Source organism: Humulus lupulus, chromosome 4, assembly GCF_963169125.1.
Source record: "Humulus lupulus chromosome 4, drHumLupu1.1, whole genome shotgun sequence".
NCBI classification, from domain to species: Eukaryota; Viridiplantae; Streptophyta; class Magnoliopsida; order Rosales; family Cannabaceae; genus Humulus; species Humulus lupulus.
This window is the reverse complement of record NC_084796.1, coordinates 25,113,548-25,137,866: the sequence shown is the minus strand read 5'-3', so window position 1 is coordinate 25,137,866 and position 24,319 is coordinate 25,113,548. Positions and strand designations below refer to the sequence as shown.

General features: G+C 33.2%; 2 protein-coding genes across 2 annotated transcripts; both read left to right on the top strand.

Moving 5' to 3' along the window:
* The first annotated feature begins 14,969 nt into the window (after window positions 1-14,969).
* LOC133830222 (multifunctional methyltransferase subunit TRM112 homolog A-like) lies at window positions 14,970-15,649 on the top strand. The gene has a single exon (XM_062260153.1). It carries the CDS (start codon window positions 15,143-15,145, stop codon window positions 15,509-15,511), a length of 369 nt encoding a protein of 122 aa, XP_062116137.1. The 5' UTR covers window positions 14,970-15,142; the 3' UTR covers window positions 15,512-15,649.
* A 3,365-nt stretch (window positions 15,650-19,014) lies between these two features.
* On the top strand, window positions 19,015-20,534 carry LOC133828884 (uncharacterized). Its single transcript, XM_062258950.1, has 2 exons — window positions 19,015-20,207; window positions 20,315-20,534. The coding sequence occupies exons 1-2, from the start codon at window positions 19,748-19,750 to the stop codon at window positions 20,341-20,343; spliced, it is 489 nt and encodes a 162-aa protein (XP_062114934.1). The 5' UTR covers window positions 19,015-19,747; the 3' UTR covers window positions 20,344-20,534.
* The last annotated feature ends 3,785 nt before the right edge of the window (window positions 20,535-24,319 follow it).

Here is a 24,319-nt window from a genome sequence, read left to right as displayed (position 1 = left end):
ACCAATGACAAATTATTTCATATAAACATATAAATTTCTGCACTCAGAAAATCCCAGAACAAGCAGATATATTATATCACAACTATATCTTATCAACAAATCTATCCCTGCACTCAGAAAATCCCAGAGCAAGCAGATATAATATATCACAACTATATCTTATCAACAAACTTGGTATTGAGAGAGTGGCTCGCCTGAATTCAGGTTTCACAATGGTGAAATTTTGAGATGAAGCTACCCGTGACTTGGTTCTAGAGGCTAGTGTGGTTCACTTCGACAAGAAACATGTCATTCTTCAACCTTGGACAACAAATTTAGATTCATTGAGGTCAGTAAAAATTGTACCAATGTGGATTAGATTACTTGAGCTTGGTTTACAATATTGGGGTGTTAAGTGTTTGAGTGCTCTTGTTAGCACAATTGGGAAGCCAATTATGGTGGATAAGATTACCAAGGATAGGACCATGTTAAGGTTTGCCCGAGTCTTGGTGGACATGGAAATAGTTGATCAGCTTCCTCAATTTATCAACTATCTCAATGAGCGGGGATAGGTTATGGAACAGCCGATTGAGTATGAGTGGCTTCCAAATAAATGCTCTAAGTTGGGGCACTCTTCAAGCTCTTGTAAGTTTGAAGCCAGAACTATCTGGAGGAAGAAAGAATCCCAGAGCATACCAGAATCTGTTCAGCAGAAGGTTGAGGAAGCTGTTACTTCAAAGCAGAGCAGTTCTGTAATGAATCAGAAGACTCCTCAAGCAAATTCTCAAGTTGGTGCTGGGTCGAGTAATATTGGTTGGGCTATTCCGAAAAGAACTGGGAATGGGAAGACTATGGTTCTGATTGCTTGTGATCCAATTAGAAACTCTTATAGTGCTTTGCAAGAGATTCAGAAGACTCTACCTGAACAGATTTTCACTACTAATCCAAATGGAGTTTTGCAACATCCAGAGTTGGAATGCTAGAGGGTTGAACATGAAGAATAAACAGATGTCAATGTTAGATGTCTGTAGATTGAATAAGGTAGGTATAGGGGCCTTAATTGAAAATAAAGTCAAGGGGGAAAAATTAAGGATGTTATGAGATCTTCTTTTTCTGATTGGATGTATTATAGTAGTGAGTGTCTAGAGGGCAGAATTTTATTGATTTGGAAATCTCACCTGGCTCAAGTTGGTATTATTTAGGAGACTTCACAAATGTTACATTGTCGAGTTCGTATTTGTAGTAGGAACCAAGATTTCTGTCTCACTATTGTTTATGGTTCCAATAGTTTAGAATCTAGGAGAGTTTTGTGGAATGATCTGGCTCATGTGCATTTGCCTATTCAACCGTGGTTAGTTTTGGGGGATTTTAATGCAGTGTTTGATATCACAGATTGCTTGGGTTGGAGGCCTATATCAGGGAAGGAAATGGAGGATGCTCAAAACTGGTTGGCTCTCAGGTTGATTGAAGAAATGAAAGTTAGGGGGCCTTACTTTTCTTGTTCTAATAACCAAGATGGAGGGAATTGCATTTATTCTAAATTAGATAGGATATTCTGTAATGAGGCTTAGGTGAATTTGTTTCCAATAACTTCAACTTTTTCCCATTGGGAGGTGGTATCTGATCATAGTACATTTCTTATCAAACAAGTTGAAGTCCGGAATCTGGGGATTCAGCCATTTCGATATTTTAATATGTGGTCTTCTCATCCTCAATTCAAAGATATTGTGTTAGGTAGCTGGACCAAGCCTATTTGTTCTAGGGGTGATTGTTTGACGAGGTTGGCTGAGAAATTGATTAGGCTCAAACATGTGCTAAAGAGATTCAACTGGAGGATTATGGGGGATGTTGGGTGTCAATTTGAGCAAAGTAAATCTCTGTTCCAGCAGGCTCAGAATACTTTGTTTGCTGATCCTAGCAATGCTTCTTTGGTCTCGGCAGAAAGAGAAGCTTATTTGGAGTATAGAAGACAAGAGAAATTTTTTGAGAGTTTTCTTCGACAAAAGAGTAAGATCACTTGGCTTCGATTTGGGAATGACAATAAGGCTTATTTTCATGCCAGTTTGAAGAAAAGGAAGATGACCAATCGCATAGTTTCTTATATATCAGATGATGGGTCTGTTGTTGATGATTATGAGAAGGTAACTCGCCATTTCCTTCATCATTTTCAGAGCTTCCTGGGCTGTGCGGGTAGAGCTAATGGTCACATTGATATGCAAAGTATATCTTGTGGTCCGGTTTTAGATTTGGCTTCCCAACTGGATCTAATTAAACCTTTCACTTTTCATGATGTTAAAATGGCCCTCTCTAGCATTCATCCAGTTAAAAGTCCTGGTCCTGATGGGTATGGGGCTGGTTTTTTCAAAGATATGTGGAAAGAAATAGGCAAGGAGGTTTCACTGGCTGTCCTTGAGTTTTTTGAGACGGGTTTAATTCCCCAAAAGCTTAAATGATACTCTTTTGGTGCTGATTCCGAAGGTGGACCAGCCTTCTAATGCTACTGATTTTAGACCAATAGCTTGTTGTACTACCATCTATAAATGCATTTCTAAGATGCTTTGTAGTAGACTTGCTTCAATACCTCCTTCTTTGATTAACCCTAATCAAGGTGTGTTTATAAAGCATAGATCTCTTGCCTACAATGTTCTAATATTTCAAGATTTGATAAAGGGGTACAATAGGAAAAATAGCTCTCCTAGGTGTGCTATGAAGATTGACCTTAGCAAAGCTTATGATTCGATTGATTGGGACTTCTTGGAGAATTTATTAAATGCTCTTTGCTTTCCTAGTAGATTTATTCGTTGTATTATGATTTGCTTAAGAGGTACCTCCTATTCATTATTGTTAAATGGTAGAATCCAAGGGCAGTTTAAGGGAGGTAAAGGGCTTAGGCAAGGAGATCCTATATCTCCTTTACTCTTTGTCATTGTGATGGATTACCTTACTCGAATGTTAATCAAAGCCTCCAAAGAAAGAGGTTTCAGATTTCATCCTATGTGCAAATCACTCAATCTTGTTAATCTTTGCTTTGCGGATGATTTGCTTATTTTTTGCAAGGCTGATCCTCAATCTGTGCAGATTTTGCATAAAGCGCTTGCTGAGTTCAACTTGGCTTCAGGCCTGTCTATCAACCATAGTAAATCTCGTATTTACTTTGGTGGGTTGTCCGATGCTGCTAAGGTGTCTGTTTTGAGCTGTACTAATCTACATGAGGGTTCCTTTCCTCTAGAGTATCTTGGTGTCCCTCTTAGGCCTACCAAATGTAAGGCCTCTGACTTTAAAGTTATTCTCAAGAAGATTAGAATGTGTCTTAATTCCTGGGCCAGCCGAAACTTGTCCTATGCTGGTAGAACTCAGTTAATTCAATCTGTCTTATTGGGGATTAGAAACTATTGGATGAATATTTTTCTGTTGCCTCAACATGTGGTTAGAGATATTGATCGTCTGTGTAGGAACTTCTTGTGGGGTGTGAAGGGAACCCGTAACAAATTTCACCTGGCTTCTTGGAAATTTGTCTGTCGTCCTAAAGCTTATGGAGGTCTAAGATTTCGAGAAGGGCCTGCTTGGAATAAGACTATGATTGCAAAGTTTCTCTGGGCTATTTCTTTTAAATAGGACCAATTATGGGTGAAATAGGTGAATACCATATACTTAAAAGGAGTGCCAATCAGGGACTATACTTTGAAATGATAGCTGGTATTTGAGGAAATTGATCAAGCTAAGTCATATTGTGTCAGAGCCAGATTTGGCAGCTGCTGTAGTGCATGGACATCTGAGGTTGGGTAAGTTATATACTCAATTTATTTCTGGTGTGAAGATTGATTATGGGCGTTCAGTGTGGTGTAAACTTTCAGTTCCTAAGCACCGTTTTGTTCTATGGCAAGTTGTCAATAACCACTTACTCACTAGAGATTTACTCCATATTTCTCATGTGAATATTCCTTCTTTGACCTGCCCTGTTTGCACTCAGATTAATGAATCTCATTCGCACCTCTTTTTTTAGTGCATTTTCTCTGAGAAGATCAGACAGGCTAATGCTAGCTAGTTGGGAGAGGCGATTTGGCCTGGTAATTCTAATGATTGGCATGTTTGGTTCGCTAGTTGTAGGCGAGATTGGCTGGGCTAGGTGATTTTCGCTACTCTTGCAGCTGCTGTCTATTTTATCTGGTTTAATAGAGACAAATGTTATTTTGATAATAGTTGTTATTCTGTTTCCAAAATTGATCAATTGATCCGGTTTTCTATCAAAACCAGAGTGCTTAATTCCAATACTAGGAAGTTGTCTGCTAGAGAGAGACAAATGTTAGATTTTGTTACTAGTTTGTAATATGTTTTGGGGGAGCTATTGCTCTGGCCTTTGTTGGTAATTTGTTGGTTTGATCAATAAATTTTCTTTCTTGATAAAAAAAAACATTTAAATTTATATTAATATTATGATTAAATATCTAGTTTTGTATTTGTTTAACGCCCAAACGTGACTTTCACTTAGCGATAGTCGTAGTATAGATCGGGCGGTTGATTCCACAAGGAGGCAAAGAAATAAAGTTAATCAATAAATAAAATTTAGAGATAAATAATGTGAGGAAAATAGAACAAGTGATATTTTTTTGTTGATTTTGAAATTTAAAGATTAGAAATAAAGATAGAATAAAGTGTGATGTAACAATAGGTAACAAGTAGAAAGGATTAAGAGTCACCAATATGCATACTTATTTATTTGGATCTTTGATTCACAAAAGTTACACAAATGAGAAGTTCACATCCCAACTATTTATTTAGAAGATTTAACATTGATGCACAAATATATTTTACAAAAATGTATTCAAGTGATTACTATTCTTTACCATGGAAAGATGAGATAAATCTTATGAGAAATCTAAAAATGACATTATACCACTGACCATAATGCAATAAAAGATTTGACATAAAACCTAACACAAATATTACTTTTACTATTTATAAAATACATAGAAAGAGCATGACTAATTCTATATAGATTTAACAAAAGTAAATATATATGAATGAGATGGAGAAAATGATAAAGATATTATCTATATTATTTTTACTAATTTGATAATACATACAAAGTGCTTGACAAAATCTATATACTATTAGTAAACATAAATAAAGATAATAAGATGAAGAAATAGAGATGAAAGAAAATAAATCACTCAAATGTATAAACTTTAAGCACATGGTGAATCAAAAATACCAAACAAAGTCATAGTGCATATATGATCATCCTAACCTTCCTAAGAAGGTTAGCCTATTATGCTAGACATTCTCATGAAATTCTAGAGAGAAAATATGAGAAATGAGACTAAAATTTGGTAGAGTTTTGCTACCTCAAAATTACATAGAAAATGTGAAAAAAGAGTCCTTATTTATAGAGAGAGAAAATGACTAAAAAGAAATTAAACAACAAAATGGGGTTTACAAAATAAATCTAAAATATTAACAATAAAATATGATTTTGAAAAATCAAATCTTATTATAAATATTAATCTAGTTATTTTGGTGTATAGTCAAAACGCCCTTTTTCAAAAGCACGAAAAAAGATGAGCTTTAAAGCTCAAAATGGCAATTTTGCAAGGCCCAATACCCACAAAACATGGGCTGAAAGTGGTTGGTGGCAGAGGAGGGTTTTGACCCATTCTCAGCCAATGGGGAGGTGCCACGTGGCACTGGCTGGGAGAGGAAAATGGGCAGATGGTTGCTGGGTTCTTTGGGCCGCTGGGTCTCTTTGGGGATACTGAGGAAACTGGGCTCTTTGGGCTGAAGGGATGCTGCAGGGACACATGGGTTAGGCGTGAGGTTGCTGGGGCGCATGGCTGAAGGAGGCTTAGGCGCTGGCTGGGCCTTCGTTGGCTGCTGGGGGTTGAGCACATGGTTGAAGGAGGAGGACAGGTGGCGCAAGCTCGGTGGTTGGCTGGAGTGTTGCTGGGACGCATGGCGCGAGGAGGGCACGCCACCTAGCAGCTGGGGGTGAAAGATACCAGGCAGGCCTGGGTATTTGGGCCTTCGGTTTGGGCTTCAAGAATGCCATTTTTTTAATTGATTTTCATATTTATCTCTTTATTTCTTCTTCTTTTTCTTTATGCCAAAATGCACTTTAATTCCTACAAAATAACAATAAATTAAATCATAATCAAACATTTTCATTTATAAAATAAATTATATTAATTCAATGAAAATATTAATTAAACTTAATTTATTTTGGCCATTAAAATCAATAAATATGTATTTTTCACAACTAATCACAACTCCCAACTAGCTTATTGCTAGTCCCTAGCAATTCAAGCGGATAAAAATTATTACCAAGATGAATCAGTGAGCTAAATTATGCAAAATCATTTAACAAAATGTTTAGTGAGAATTTAGAAAATGCTATTTAAAACTATCAAAATTGTAATTCAAGAGCTTTGTGTGTGTGCATCAAACCATATCGTTCTTTCCAAAATTTACAACACAAACAATATTGAAAAATCACCGAAGAATAAAGTCTCAACTCCAAATCCTCACAAATGTATTGAAAGTATTTTTATGGGAGATGGTTGACACTCTTGGAGTTGGAAATTTATCAATTAACACTCAAAAATGGATGCTATCGTTTTAGGACAAACAATGTTAACGAATATTGATCAAAAGATAGGTTAATCAATTAATTTGAATCTAAATGACATTAGAACCTTCGTGATTCTACAAAATGATATTAAGAGCCAAAACAAAACAAAAAATAAAATACACAAAAAAAAATTCTTTTGTTTTTGTTTTTGATGACATAAATTGAAAACAAATGTAGTAATGTTGATTTTTTTTTATTTGACAATTTTTTTTTCAACAAAACTACAAAAAATGTTGCTCTTGTTCTCTCTTTTTTTTTCTTCTTTTTTTTTCATTCATTTAAAAAAAAAATATATATTTCTTCTTTTTCTTTTTTTTTGACAAGAGACAACATAAAAATACAAGAAATTTAAAAGGAAATTACAATACAACATAGACTCTTTAAAACAAAAATTATCCCTCTAGTAAATGTCATGTTTTAAAACCCAAAAATTAATTTTACCAATTCAAATGATCAATAGAAGTTTTCAAAGTTGTTTTCTCATTCTCACATCTCACAAAAATTAAAAACTTTAAACTTTAGGATTTTTCTCAATTGAATGTGTTAAAACTTTTTTTTTTCAATGTTTGGTTGTGCATTACTCTAAAAAAATTACTTCCTAATAGTAAAAACAGTAAAAACTATCTCACAAAAATTATGTTGTCATGAGTTTCGCAACCATTTAACTCAAAATTTCAAAATGGTAATCAAAATATATTTCAACGCATGAATATGCCTACTACCCCCAACTTTAATTGAGACATTGTCCTCAATGTCTAACGTTAAACTCATTGTGCGAGAAAAATGGAATATGATAACCAACAACAAAACCCAAAAAAAAAAGGAAAATTTGCAACATAAAATAAAGACACAAATTAAAATAAAGCATACTAAAAAGAAAGATAAAACCTGATCAGTCTTTGGTAGACAATAGCATCGCTCTCAGGTAAGTCTACCAACTGCATATTTGCGTACTATCTTGTATCAAAAATGAATTTTCTTTTATCCTGCGTCTAAAAAATAGAAGCGTTAGTAAAATTTTCAGGATAAATAAAATGGTTGGGTTCGAAATTGTGGAGGAAATTGGGTGTATGTTTCATTGCAAATACGTTTATGATTTTCTCAACAATTAAGTCTATCACATCAGTATGATAGTTTCCATTTTTCTTTGGAGTGGTTGGAAGAATTTCGGTATGGGAAAGAGTTTCACTCCAAATGGTAATAGCATCATCCTCATCGGGTTTAGAACTGAGAGTAGGGGATGGTGTTATGGCCTCAGGTTGGGACGGGAATTGACTTAAATTATGTGAAATAATAGTGTTGGTCAATTCTGAAAGTTGAGTACTAGTTTCCCTAAAATCTTCCACAAATTGTTTATTTAATTCTCTTTGCTCCTCTATAAATGTGTGTAAAGTGTCCTCTAAAGAATTCGTATTAGTGCAGACATTATATGGAGGTTCATGTGGGAAGTTAGGAAAATTTTGCTCAAAATTCATGTGAGGCGATGCATGGTAGTCGTACTCAGGCTTCCAACTAAAATCTACGGGGTTGGTCCAACTAGAATTATGATTCCTATGGTCGACTCTTTCAAAGTTACAATAACATTCATCATAATCTAGCTCGGGAACCTCGTAACTTTCTGTTTCAAACTTAGTTTCTAAGGCCTCAAGTTCTCGGTATTCTCTTACACTAAGTTTGCATGCACCTCATTTTCAAAAAAAAAAAAAAAAAAGTTTGCATGCACCTTTATGTAGAGTCCAAGAACTTTACTTAGCTAATTGTTAGTAGTATTATAATATGTTTAGTGTTATCTTTGTTACTATGGATTTTTGGTTCAGACCGGGAATTATTTGGACACTCATAGTAGTACTTATAGATTTTCTAAGTTTAACCTATAGTTTAAGAATATTAAGTATAACCTAAGGTTTGATTAATGTGACTGATATTAAGGATTATATTATTATATTATAAGGTTTAGACATCAATCAATAGGATTTTAAGCACACGTTATGAATGGTAATTAAGGATTAAGTATTTTTGAGGATTAAATTAAATAAGGGTAAAGTTTGAATGTTATAGGGTCAGTCAGCAGCTTTGAGTACGTTGAGGGCTTAGTCAAGGCTGTTTACTCCATTCAAACTTAGCTAAAAATGTGTAAATTCGTGTTTAAATATTCAGCGTATGCCGATATATCGCAGCTATAGGGGGCGATATATCGCAGCACGTAGATACGGAAAACACGAATCGATGCACGGTCGCCTCGGGAACAAAGGTCCAGGCGATATATCGCCTATAGGGGGCGATATATCGCCTCCACCAGCATGTTTTCAAATACTTTTGAATTCTTTTCCTTTCAGCCATTCAAACTCCTTCAACAGTCCAGCATCTTTTGAACGAGTTTTCAGCCTTTGCTGAACGATTATTCAAATGATTTTCACCTAAAAAGCCATTACTTTTATTCAAGTAAAATCAAGATATTTTCATTCCCAAACTCTATAAATAGGACCTAGTACCCAGCCATTATTCACCATTTGCTCTAAGTTCAGAAGCTGCTAGTGTTAAGTGAGTGTGAGAGTGTAAACACTTGGTTTGGGGAAAAACTATAAGCTTAAACATCATAAGCTTATCAAACACTTTGGGAAGTGAGTTCTATAGTATTTCGGTGAAGGTTAGATTGATCTTGCAATCTTTGAGGTAAACCCAAAACTCTAGTTCCTTTCTGTATTTTATGTTATTTCCTTTCTCAAAACCTTCTACTCAGTCCCCTAACCTTATTCTTATTTTGGTTAGGGAATCCAAGCTCTTAAGCATATAAGTCGGTAAGTATGTTTTTTTATGGTTTAGTCTTTCCATCTCTTTCATTTCATCTCCTTTCTTTAGACTCACTCTTTCTTATGGTTTTAGGAGTGTTCCTAAAGTCCCAACTCAGTCCATAATCCCGGTAAATTTGGTAAGGAAAATAGGCTAGAATCAATATGTTATGTGCTTATGTTATCTATATGTTTTATGTTATTAAAAGTGTTATGATATGTATATATGTGTTTGTAGGCTTGGGCATATGACCCATATGACTAACAAGACCCCAAATGGGTTATGGGCATATGACCTACTTAGCTAGTAGGACCCCACTAATCCCATGGGCATATGCTTGTTTAGTCTATGGGACCCCAAGTAATAATGGCCATTATAATAAGTGTATGTTATATGTGTTATGTTAAGTCTTTATGTTTTCTTATGAAATTGTGTATATGACTATGTGTTAGATTTTCCTTGCTGGGCATTAGGCTCACTCCTTTCTGTTTATGTGCAGGAAAATAAGCTTAGAGGCGGTAAGATTCGTGGCGCTTGGAGGATGTGTATCGATGATGAATGGAGTCAAGGGGCCGAGCGTTAATCGATTCGAGGATGTAGTTTCGGTTTCATGTCTTTTTATATGTATTTTCCGCACTAATTATGTAATGTTTTATTATTTTAAATTATGTTTTTGTTTTAAAGACAATGGGATCCCATATCCGTTTTGGTATTTACTTTGTAAATAACTCTTATTTTGCAAGTTATTCAATAAATTATGGTATTTTCGTAAAAATGTAAGTTTTATGTATAGTTTCGTTAATGGTCCAAATAGTCTAGATTAGTGGGTCATTACACTTTAAAACGACTAGTACCCTCAGTAGCACTAGAATTTATGTTGTTGCCGAATGAAGAATAATACATTGGAAAATACATATCGAAACATTTCTTTTCTTCTTCATTCATTTTTTTTATTTTTTTATTTTGCTTTTGTGATTTGTTTATTGTTGATTTTTTTATTATTTTTTGTATTTTACTTGTTTCCAGGTCGATTTGAGATTTTTAGAACGGTCCCACTTAAGACCCACACTTTATCTAGAACTCCCCGAGGTTGCTAGATAATTGTGGATGGGTCACAATTCATAAAAACGGTCATCTTACAAGCAATACTTACTAGAACTCCCCGAGGTTACTAAGTAAGCATTGATGAAACTTTACTCGAATTGGCCTTTAAGCAAAAATTGCTTATGTTGACAAAACAAGCTTTGTTTTTATTATTATTAATTTTTTTTTGTATTTTATGATTTTTTTTAAGATTTAAAACCTACAAATTTTAAAAAACTAATAACAAAAAAAAATGAAAAATAAAAATACAAATCTAACAATAGAAAAAAAGATGGGGAAAAACTATCTAAGTAACCAAAAAGAAAAAAAAACTAGAGTAATCCTACAAACACATAAAAAAAATAGCACAAGAGTAAGATAGAAAGAAAAAAAAAAAAAAATCCTAAACACAAATAATTAAAAACAAGAAATAAATTAAAACTAAACTAAGAAAATATAAGCAACCAATTTATATCTTTTGTTTTCAAGTTTGTTTTTTTTTTACTACAACAAAAAAAAGAGAAAAATAGAATAAAACAAGATACCAAAAATAAATAAATAAAAAAGAAACTAAATACACACACAAGTTTTTTTTTCCAACAATAATAAAAAAAAGAGAGAAAGAAAAAAAAATAACAAAAGAAAAATAACAACAAAATAAACTAAGAATAAAACTAACAAATCCTATAACAGAAATGATAACAATATTTTTTTTCTTATAGCACAACAATGTAAAAAAAAATGAAAAACTAACTAAAAAGGAACAATAAAAAAAATAATGATAGTGATTTTTTTTTGTTAGAGTAAATAAGAAAAATCTAAACAAAAAATCTTAGAGAAATATACACAAAAAGAAAATGATAGAATTACTTAACTCTTTTGCAAAATTTATTGAAAAACTTTTTTTTCACTATTACCTCCCTGGCAACGGCGCCAAAATTTGTTTAACGCCCAAACGTGACTTCCACATAGCGGTAGTCGTAGTATAAATCGGTCGGTCGATTCCACAATGAGGCAAAGAAATAAAGTTAATCAATAAATAAAATTTAGATATAAATAATGTGAGGAAAATAGAACAAGTGATATTTTTTTTTTGTTTTTGAAATTTAAATATTAGAAATAAAGATAGAATAAAGTGTGATGTAACAATAGGTAACAAGTAGGAATGATCAAGAGTCACCAATATGCATACTTATTTATTTGGATCTTTGATTCACAAAAGTTACACAAATGATAAGTTCACATCACAACTATTCATTTGAAAGATTTAACATTGATGCACAAATATATTTTACAAAAATATATTCAAGTGATTACTATTCTTTACTATGGAAAGATGAGATAAATCTTATGAGAAATCTAAAAATGACATTATACCATTGGCCATAATGCAATAAAAGATTTAACATAAAACCTAACACAAATATTACTTTTACTATTTATAAAATACATAGAAAGAGCATGACTAATTCTATATAGATTTAGCAAAAGTAAATATATATGAATGAGATGGAGAAAATGATAAATATATTATCTATATTATTTTTACTAATTTGATAATACATACAAAGTGCTTGACAAAATCTATATACTATTAGTAAACATAAATAAAGATAATAAGATGAAGAAATAGAGATGAAAGAAAATAAATCACTTAAATGTATAAACTTTAAGTACATGATGAATCAAAAATATCAAACAAAGTCATAGTGCATATATGATCATCCTAACCTTCCTAAGAAGGTTAGCCTATTATGCTAGACATTCTCATGAAATTCTAGAGAGAAAATATGAGAAATGAGACTAAAATTTGGTAGAGTTTTGCTACCTCAAAATTACATAGAAAATGTGAAGAAAGAGTCCCTATTTATAGAGGGAGAAAATGACTAAAAAGAAATTAAACAACAAAATGGGGTTTACAAAATAAATTTGAAATATTAATAATAAAATATGATTTTGAAAAATCAAATCTTATTATAAATATTAACTTAGTTACTTTGGTGTATGGTCAAAATGTCATTTTTCAAAAGCACCAAAAAATATGAGCTTTAAAGCTCAAAATGGTAATTTTGCAAAGCCCAATACCCACAAAACATGGGCTGAAAGTGGTTGGTGGCAGAGGAGGGTTTTGACCCATTCTCAGCCAATGGGGAGGCGCCACGTGGCACTGGCGGGGAGAGGAAAATGGGCAGATGGTTGTTGGGTTCTTTGGGCCGTTGGGTCTCTTTGGGGATGCTGATGAAACTGGGCTCTTTGGGTTGAAGGGATGCTGCTGGGACGCATGGGTGAGGCGTGAGGCTGTTGGGGCGCATGGCTGAAGGAGGCTTAGGTGCTGACTGGGCCTTCGTTGGCTGCTGGGGATTGAGCACATGGTTGAAGGAGGCGGACATGTGGCGCAAGTTCGGTGGCTGGCTGGAGTGTTGCTGGGACGCATGGCGCGAGGAGGGCACGCCACCTGGCAGCTGGGGGTGAAAGATACCAGGCAGGCCTGGGTATTTGGGCCTTCGGTTTGGGCTTCAAGAATGCCATTTTTTAATTGATTTTCATATTTATCTCTTTATTGCTTCTTCTTTTTCTTTATGTCAAAATGCACTTTAATTCCTACAAAATAACAATAAATTAAATCATAATCAAACATTTTCATTTATAAAATAAATTATATTAATTCAATGAAAATATTAATTAAACTTAATTTATTTTGGTCATTAAAATCAATAAATATGCATTTTTCACAACTAATCAGTATTATATATTATTATAATGATGATATTTCATAACATTTGAATTTGAATTTATATTAATATAATTAATAAATATTTATTTTTATTTAGTTTTAAAAGTATATTCCGTTAAATGTCAACAAAATAAAAAAAAAATTCGTTATCTATGTTTATTATATTAACAATTTATAATACTATTAAAATGGGATATTTGTACACTTATATTTTTTTTTATTTTTGCAATAATAGTATTAAAATTCATCTAGTCTTAATTGTGTAAAAAAGAAATTCTAAAAAAAATAACAATAATAATAATTTCTAAATTTATATTATATAAATTATGGGAAATTTTAATGTGGGGTGTCACTTTTGCCTTATTAATGGAGTATTTCCGTTTTCGGCATCTGGAGAAATTATAATCAAATCTTTATTTTATTTTATATGATGATGCATATTGTAGTTATAATAGACATCCTAGAAATTTTTAAGAAATTTCGAATAATTTACTGTGACAAAAACATAGTTCAAATTAGTCAGTTGTATGCGTATAAAAAAAACTGTTTGAATTTTGTTTTCGCTATTGTAAATTATTCGGAATTTTTCGAAAACTGGTGAGATGTTTGATATAACTACAATGGAATACACTGTCATATAAAAAAATTTGAGTTATAATTTATCTACATGCCAAAACAGAGACGTCCCTATTAGTAAGAATAAAAGTGGTGTCGTGCCATAGAATTTCCCTATAAATTATATAAAATGATTTTTTGCACACATTCACAATTTAATTGTAAAATTTGTTATTGGTTGACACTTACAATTTGAAACACATGAAATGTCAAATGAGAGGGAAATACTTTTGTTAATTTTTAATTTTTTGTAAATAAGTAATTGATTATGATGAGTAGTGATGCACATGGGCAGGGAATTGACGAAGAGTGTTCCCCCGTCCCCGTCCCCGTCCCTGTCCCCATCCCCGTCCTCATTTATAATTTTAATCTCCATTCACGCCCCATCTCTTTATTCCCTATCAAGAATGGGGTAGGAGATCCGCTATTAGGGTGGGGAATCCCCATAGATAGATTATTTATTTAAAAAATTAATTTTAAATTAAAATTTTAAAAATAAAATAATAAATTATATATAAATTAAAATATTGTACAATAGTTTGATCAAAAAAAAAATATTGTACAATATTTATAATTTAAAATACTAAACATTATCCTTAATAAAATTTAAAATATTAAAAAAAGTTACTAATATCCCCTAATAATACATAAATAAATACATACAATCTATATAAAATATTACAAAAATATATAATAATTTAAATGAACCCTATCGACACCCATCCCTTTATTTAACATTATTTAACATTCGAGAATTAAAAATTATTTAACATATGAGTTTATACTTTTTTGGACCCTATGTTTTTTCGCATTACTTGTTTGGACACTGTATTTTGTAAAATGGTTAAAATAGAACCCTAAACCCGATTTTGGTCAATGTTTTTTTAACTAAAATCACAAATAATTTACCAAACTAATAATTCAGATGAAAAATAAAATTATCCTGCTTAAAAAATGTGTTGTCATATTTAATTTTTTCTTCATCAAAATTGAGTTTAGGGTTATATTTTAATCAATTTATAAAATATAAAGTCTAAAAAATAATTTATCAAAACACAAAATCAAAACAAATAATGAGACAAAAAAAACACAGTGTGTAACCCACTTGATCAGTTATATTGGGAATCCCCGCCCCATAGCCGATCCCCGCGGGTTCTTTCCCCATCAGCAAAATGTGCATCCATTTACCCCAAAACCCCAAAATTTATGTAACTGTGTTATGTTAGGGGGTTAGGGCTTACCAGTCTCCTTCTCCTCCTTCATTCCAAACCCAAAGCAATCTCTCAAACTTGGTAAAGTGAAAAGAGTCGTACAATATGAGACTCCTCACCCATAACATGCTATCCTCCAACATCAAGGGGGTCACCAATGGCTTCCCTCTCCGGATCCAAGTGGAGAAAGTCGTTGAGAGAGAGGTTGACCTGAACCCCGATTTTCTCAAATCCATGTTCTCCAAGATCGACTGGAAAGCCCTAGTCGAGGCCTCTCGCTCAATCGGCTACACTGAGCTCCCCGTCGAGGTTGAACCTTCTATGCTCGACTCCGACGACTTCCTTCGCCGTTTCCACCACGCGCTCCTCCAGCTTCACATCGAAGAAGGCGCGCTCCTCTGCCCCGAGACTGGTCGCCGGTTCCCGGTCACCAAGGGAATCCCCAATATGCTTCTCCACGAGGATGAGGTTTGATTGGTTGTAATCCACTTTGGTTAGTCTCACTGGGTTTAAGCGTTTTCCATATACAAAGTAGGACTCTCTTTTATAATTATCAATTTTGGTTGAATCTGTTTCGAAAGCCTAATTCAATGCATATGTGTTTACCTCTTTCGTTTGTTTGTTTGCTATTTGAGTGATTTACTTTTACTAGCCTTGCCTTGAGCTTTTTTAACAAAAAAGGAAAAGGAAAGAACAAAACTTGAAGAAGAAAAAGGGGTTTTTAATAATGGCAATGTTATTTGGAATAATCTTAGTACAAATTAGTTCCTTTCAGGGTACTTTCATATTGAAACTAGGAGAATCAGACGCATGTACAAGTATCTACAGATTCATATATATATATATATATATAATATTTGATTGATTTGTTTCAAACTGTATTTAGCTTTTGATCTTTAAGTAAGACAATAGTGCAATACATTACTGTTACACACTTGAGTTATCACAACAGTATCTGACCTCATTAGTAAGATTGTATGATCAAGCTTTAACTTGATCCATTTCACAAGAATGTCTCCTTCATTCCATATGGGTATAATGCTTGGCTTTCCTGACCATGGTCACATGGTTGATCAGTCAAGCGTGGATTACCTCCACAAGATTTGAGGTTCGAGTTCCTCTGGGTACTTACACAATAATTGCTATAATCTAGTTTCAAAAATCTGATTAATCGGTCAAGTATCTCTCCAGCAAAAACTTTTAAAACTAGAGCCACATTTTTTGTTAACATTATGAAAAGTTAATTCTCTTTGAGCTCTCAAGAAGATTTGCACCAATTGCAAGATGGGCAAATTTATTTTTGTCTTTGTCAATGTCATGCACTTAGGCTGGAGACATGAGAGACTTGTAGCATCCAATTCAAACAGAAGCATAATTCTGTAAATTTTTGGTAGTTTGCAATAAACTCAGGAATCTTCACCTCTTATTTCTAAAGCTTATTGCCGATTCATGCTTCTTCTTGAGCTCATCTAGCTACTTATGCTGCTTCACCAACAGTTTCTCAGCAATGATATTTATGTATACTGAATCCATATCAGGATAAATTCCTTGCTGATGTCAATGTCAAGAAAATTTGAGCGGCATTGGCACATTTAACATATGAATACTCAAATGTGACCAACTCTAGCATATATGTCTACAAGTTCATTGTGCTCCTCATCATAAAGCTCTCTGATGCCATGAACTCTGGAGTACCTAGATCACAATACATATGTACCTAAAATTAGTAGTTGTTGTGGCGATTTGGTATTTTATTTTAACTTTGGCAATTAAATTTAAAAAAATTTATTCTTTATTCGGTTCGCACATATTAGTCAAACTAACCCAATTTAAATACAAGTTACCAAATAAGTTCTATGTTGGATCATTGGGATATGGAGCTAGAACCTAGAACTGCATATAATGGAAAACCCCACACACTACCCCGAAACTTGCTTGAATTGATGCTTTGGTGCCTCGGGCAAATCCAATAAAATCGAGTTGACTTGAACCTTTATAAACCAAGTAGTGCTCAGTTCGTGCATCAGGTTTCGGTTACATGTTGAATACGAAATCTATTTTTTCTTTTAAAAAAAAAGAAACAACTTAAGGGTGCTCTTAAAAAGCCACTTGGTATGTAATTAGGGGAAATTAATGTGTTAGATATGTTTGTTTAACTAAGTTTTACGTTGTAATTATATACAGGGAATTTTACAAAAATATGGATAATAGTAATGTAATCGTCAGTTACAATTTTTTCCGAATTCATATTCTGAAAATTTTAGCTACAAATTTCTAAACTTTGGTTACAAAAAAATCGTATTGTTATAAATTTGTAAACTTTGTTTATAAAAAAAAGCTCTGTATTTGTGATTATGCTCTTCCATATTTTTGTAATTTTTTTTCGTATCTTTTAGTATTTTTTTTATATCTTATATATTTTTGTGAAATTCCTCGTATTTTATAGATAAAAGTATAAATTTACTGGACAATAATTTTGTACTTTGAAATTGTTTACTTTATTAGGAATATGGTTTGGAATTTAGTGGATAAATTTACTAAAATTAAATCTAAGACAGGGTAAGCCAATACGTGAAATGTAAAATTCTTGAGGTTGAATTCCAAATAAGATAAACTTTAAATGATTAATTTCTTGAGAATTCATGTTATGTTATATAGAATAGGAATTATTAAATAAGATGAGACTCAATAAATGATTTAAATGTGAAATATTTTGAAAGAGTTTTTGGGTACAAAGAGTATGCATATGTTTCCATTTATCGGGCTATTGCTCTATTAGTTCTTATAATGCATGTAACAAGAGAGAATTGTTTCCATTTATTGGGATGGTGTCCATTTTTGAGAAACTTATGTTAATTATGTATGTTTTGTTGATTTAGTAAGTCAAAAAAGAAACATCACATATGCTTTGTGTTGGATTAAAAATCTATTATGGGCACATATGTATTAATGTATGATGCTATTATAAAATTTGATACAAAAATAAAGTGACTAACTATGTTATAAGTATCATAGGTATTAAAATGTCATGGAAATAATGTGTAGATACCATAAGTTGTATTTATAATTTGATGAGGGGCCAAATTATAAATATCCAAAATTGATTTAATAATCAGTTTATTATTTAAATAGGTAGTGGTCCCCAAGAAACGTATTCTTTCGTATTCTCTTCTTCCCCATCACAGAGAAATACACAGAGAGAGAAACTGATTTTCTTGGAAGATCAATTGCCTTGATTCAATCTCCATCATTCTTCTTGCAATCTCCATCAATGGTTTCAGGTTAGTGCTTCCGCTATTATGTTCATCTTTTTCTTTAATTTAGCAAAGGTTTTATAGAAACATGTTTTAGGGTTTATCATTTATTCACTTTTAGTAACACGATTAAGTTTTGGGAAATTAGGTTAAATACTACTGTAGAATACTGTGTTACTATAAGTGTAATTTTATAATCCTAACAAGTGGTACCAGAGCCACCTTTGCTAGATTATTGAAGATTTTATGTTTTTGTTCAAAGAAATTGGGAGATTTTCTGAAGAAAATGATTAAAGATTTGATTTTGTCGATCAAAATTTTTTATTTAAAATTTTGTTGTTTACGTTTTTGTTTACGATTAAGTTTAAGTTTTTTATTTTATATATATAGTTATATATTTATATATATAAAGATTGAATCGAAAAAAAAAAATTGATTTCTGTTTAACGTTTAACAATTTTGTTTTTTTTGTTTTACATGAATATATATATATATATATGTATATATGAAATAAAAACATAAAGAATGTTTTTTTTTGTTTTGTTTTCTATACATATATATATTGGATTTTGTTTTATTATTATTATTATTTTATTATATCTATATAATAAAATTAATAATACAGTAACAATTAAATTAAATTTATATTTGGTTTTGGTTTTGGATTTTATCAAAAATATCTATATTTTAAATTAATTAATTTAAACAAAATATCACCAAAGTGATCTCTTTTGTGTAGATTAATTTAATTAAAATATCTAGATAGTTATGTGTATGTAATTCATGCATTTATTAGTTGACCCAAAGGTAAATTAATATTTGCCAGAGTTTCATGCAATATTTGTAGTGATAAATATGTAACAATTATAAGGTTTTTTATGTAAGTATTATGTTTATCCAAAGATTGACATGTTGTTTAACATGATTTATTGTTAATATTTGATTGCTACAACAAGAGTACCGCGTACAATTAACATTACTGTCTAAAGACTTGATATTAATGTTGTGTTTGGTATCTTGAGATGGGATTAACCATTAACCATTATTTGAATTTGTTTGTTTTATATGAATTCTATGTGGGCTTGTTTTGTTATTTTGTATATTATGTTCAGCTAGTTTATCTAACCCTGCCACAACAACTGCCAACATTAACTCTATTCCCATGCTTAATGGGACAAATTTCAAGGATTGGAAAGGGAAATTACTTGTAAATCTTGGTTGCATGGAATTAGATTATGCATTACGGCAAGAACAACCTTCACCTCTCACTGCAGAAAGCACTCCTGACGAAAAATTGGATTTTGAGAGGTGGGACCGTTCTAATCGCATGAGTCTAATGATCATGCAATAATGTATTCCAGAAGCCTTTAGGGGCACTGAATCTGAAGAGATCACTAAGGCCAAGGATTTCCTCGATGCAATTGAGAAACGTTTCGCTAGAAACGATAAGGTTGAAATGACTTCACTTCTGGCTTCATTGATGTCCATGAAGTATAAGGGTCGAGGAAATGTGAGGGAGTACATTATGAAAATGTACCAAATTGCTTCAAAACTTAAGGCATTAAAGATCGAGCTCTCTGAGGATTTGCTTGTTCTTATGGTTTTGGTATCTCTTCCTGCACATTTTAATCAGTTCAAAGTCAATTATAACTGTCAAAGGGAGAAATGGACTCTAAACGAGCTCATTTCTCATTGTGTGCAAGGGGAAGAAAGGTTGAAGCAAGATAAAACTGAAAGTGCTCACTTGGCCAGTGCCTCTAAGGATAAGGGCAAGAAAAGAAAGCATGAGAATGAAGCTGCTAAGGGTCTAGTGCAAAAGAAACAACATAAGGAGCCAACAGGTTGTTTCTTTTGTGGCAAGACTGGACATGTGAAGAAGGAATGTACAAAATATCACGCATGGCGTGCAAAGAAATGTATGTTTCTTACTTTGGTCTGTTCTGAGGTTAATTTATCTTTAGTACCTAGAAACACTTGGTGGATAGATTCTGGTGCTACTACTCACATAAGTGTTTCTATGCAGGGTTGCCTGAGCTACCGAAAGCCAAGTGATGGTGAAAGACACATCTTTGTGGGCGATGGACAATCGGTAGAAGTTGAAGCTATTGGGCATTTTAGGTTGTTATTAGGAACTGGTTTTTATTTGGATTTAAAAGACACTTATGTTGTACCGTCTTTTAGATGGAATTTAGTTTCTGTTTCATTATTGGACAAATTTGGATATTGTTGTTCTTTTGGAAACAATCAATTTAGTTTGTCTTTAAATACAAATGTTGTTGGAACTGGTTACTTGAATGCTTATGACAACCTTTATTTGCTAGAAACAATTGCATCCTATAATGAAACCTTGCATGTGGAATCACGTGGTACTAAACGCAAATTAAATAAGGAAAATTCAGCGTCATTATGGCATAAGCGCTTAGGTCATATCTCAAAAGGTAGAGTTGAGCGTCTTGTGGCTGATGACATTTTAGAGTCTCTTGACTTCACAAACTTTGATGTTTGTGTCAATTGTATCAAGGGAAAACAGACCAAAACTAAGAGATTAGGTGCCAACAGATCTACAGATGTCTTAGAATTGATTCATACATATATTTGTGGGCCATTCCCTACAGCATCATGGAATGGTCAACAATATTTCATATCATTCATAGACGATTACTCACGTTATGGGTACCTATATCTCATTCATGAAAAGTCACAGTCTCTGGATGTGTTCAAAGCTTATAAAGTTGAAGTTGAGAATCAACTCAACAAAAGGATTAAAAACGTCAGATCTGATCGTGGTGGTGAGTACTACGATAGATATGATGGCTCAGGCGAACAACGTCCAGGACCGTTTGCAAAATTCCTAGAGGAATGCGGTATTGTCCCACAGTACACCATGCCAGGATCACCTAGCATGAATGGTGTAGCTGAAAGACGCAATAGGATTCTTAAGGATATGGTAAGGAGCATGATTGTTCATTCTACCTTACCTGAGTCTCTCTGGGGAGAAGCATTAAAGACAGCAGCTTACATTCTAAACAGAGTACCAACTAAAGCAGTTGCAAAAACACCTTATGAGCTTTGGACAGGCCGAAAGCCTAGTTTAAAGCACTTTCACATTTGGGGATGTCCAGCTGAGGCAAGGCCTTATAGGCCACATGAAAAGAAATTGGACTCCAAAACAATGAGCAACTACTTTATTGGTTATTCTGAGCGATCTAGGGGCTATAAGTTTTATGATCCCACACTTAAAAAATATTTTTGAGACGGGTACTGCAACATTTTTCGAGGATGTTGAGTTTGGGGGGAGAAATAAGGTTAGAGATATTTCTTTTGAAGAGGAATTGGATTCAAACCCAATTTCTGCTATCACTTTTGACAATATTCAGGTTCCTACACCTATCATTGATCAGAAAGTGAATATGGAACCTCAACAAACCCCAAATGAAAATGAGGTAATTGCTCCAGAAGAACAAACTCAACAACCGCAAGAACCGGTGCCATTAAGGAGGTCCGTGAGAGAAAGGAGAAGTGCTATTTCAGATGATTATATTGTATTTCTCCAAGAACATGAGGATGACAATGGATTGGTGAAAGATGACCCAATCAACTTTCATCAGGCCATAAAAAGTTCTAACTCTCAAAAGTGGATGGATGCCATGAATGAGGAGTACAAGTCCATGCAAGACAATAAAGTTTGTGAACTTGTCCCATTACCAGAAGGTGCAAAACCAATTGGTTGTAAATGGATATTTAAAACCAAGAGGGATGCAAATGGTAATGTAGAGAGGTATAAAGCACGTCTTGTAGCAAAAGGCTATACTAAAAAAGAAGGCATCGATTTTACAGAGACTTTCTCTCCAGTTTCATCAAAAGACTCTTTTAGGAAAATTATGGCACTTGTTGCTCATCTCGATCTTGAGTTACATCAGATGGATGTTAAGACAGCATTTCTCAATGGCGACATTGATGAGACAATTTATATGGTGCAACCAGAAAACTTTGTGTCAGGAGACCCAAAGAACATGGTTTGCAAATTGACAAAATCTATCTATGGACTCAAGCAAGCTTCTCGACAATGGTATCACAAGTTTCATCAAGTAATTATCTCATTCGGTTTTGAGATGAATGTTGTTGATGATTGTGTATATCATAAGTTCAGTGGGAGTAAATATACATTCTTGGTTCTATATGTCGATGACATATTGCTTGCCACTAATGATATATGCTTATTGCATGAAATCAAGAGATTTCTATTTAAGCATTTTGAGATGAAAGATCTTGGGGATGCTTCTTTTGTATTAGGAATTCAGATACATCGAGACCGTTCTCGGGGTATTCTTGGATTATCACAAAAAGGCTATATCGATAAAGTGCTTAAAAGATTTGGCATGCAAGATTGTAGACCAGGTGATACCCTTGTTGCTAAAGGAGACAAATTCAGTCTTAGTCAATGCCCTAAAAGTAACCTTGAAATTCAAGAAATGCAAAAGATTCCGTATGCATCAGCTGTTGGGAGTCTAATGTATGCTCAAGTATGTACGCGTCCAGATATAGCGTATATTGTTGGCATGTTAGGTAGATATTTAAGCAATCCTGGTATGGACCATTGGATAGCAGCCAAGAGGGTTATGAGATATCTCCAGAGAACAAAACATTATATGCTCACATATAGGAAATCAGATCGTTTGGAGGTTGTAGGGTATTCTGATTCTGATTTCGCTGGGTGCCAAGACAGCAGAAAGTCTACATCAGGTTATATTTATCTGTTAGCTGGAGGAGCTATATCCTGGAAAAGTGTCAAACAAACACTTATAGCTTCTTCCACAATGGCGGCAGAATTTGTAGCATGCTATGAGGCATCAAATCATGGAATATGGCTACGTAACTTTGTCACTGGGCTGCGCATTTTGGAGAATGTAGAAAGACCACTCAAGTTATTTTGTGACAATAATTCAGCAGTGTTGTATTCCAACAACAATAGGAGCTCATCAAAGTCAAAGCATATTGACATAAAGTTCCTAGTTGTGAAAGAGAGAGTACAGAGTGAACAAATATCCATAGAGCACATTGGGACAAACTCCATGATAGCGCAAAGGGATTGCCACCCAAGGTCTTTCATGAGCATACTGCTCATATGGGTGTTGTATTGTTTGAGGATATCATGATTTAGTGGGAGTTTGTATTTTATTTGATTTATATTTGCTTCAGACATTTATGTATTTAGTTATTTTCTGATCAAAATGAAGTATTCAGTTTATTCACTCTGTTTTGTCATGTTTGATTCTGACCTCACTAAAGTTTAAGTAGGACCAGTTGGAAATAGGCATGTTTGGTTCACATGGCATGTAATTTCCATGCTACACATCCATGATTGATCTATGTCATTTGACTGTATTTGTATATGTGACCATTGATGGATTTAGTCATGATTAATATGACAAAGACCGCTTTGATCCTATATGGATATGGCTGATGGACAAGATTATTAAAGAATATCTTTATATGATAGCAAATTTTGAGCTCATAAAGTTATACATTTATAAGGAAACATATGTTGCCCAAGTGGGAGATTGTTGGATTAAAAATCCTATTATGGGCACATATGTATTAATGTATGATGCTATTATAAAGTTTGATACAAAAATAAAGTGACCAATTATGTTATAAGTATCACAGGTATTAAAATATCATGGAAATAATGTGTAGATACCATAAGTTGTATTTATAATTTGATGAGGGGCCAAATTATAAATATCCAAAATTGATTTAATAATCAGTTTATTATTTAAATAGGTAGTGGTCCCCAAGAAACGTATTCTTTCGTATTCTCTTCTTCCCCATCACAGAGAAATACACAGAGAGAGAAACTGATTTTCTTGGAAGATCAATTGCCTTGATTCAATCTCCATCATTCTTCTTGCAATCTCCATCAATGGCTTCAGGTTAGTGCTTCCGCTATTATGTTCATCTTTTTCTTTAATTTAGCAAAGGTTTTATAGAAACATGTTTTAGGGTTTATCATTTATTCACTTTTAGT

What these genes read in the sequence shown, in the direction of transcription:
- LOC133830222 (XM_062260153.1), top strand. Translation starts at nt 15,143, where the DNA reads ATGAGACTCCTCACCCATAACATGCTATCCTCCAACATCAAGGGGGTC.
- LOC133828884 (XM_062258950.1), top strand. Translation starts at nt 19,748, where the DNA reads ATGACTTCACTTCTGGCTTCATTGATGTCCATGAAGTATAAGGGTCGA. An exon ending in CGCATGGCGTGCAAAGAAAT is followed by an intron (nt 20,208 to 20,314) that starts GTATGTTTCTTA and finishes GTTTCTATGCAG; the next exon opens with GGTTGCCTGAGCTACCGAAA.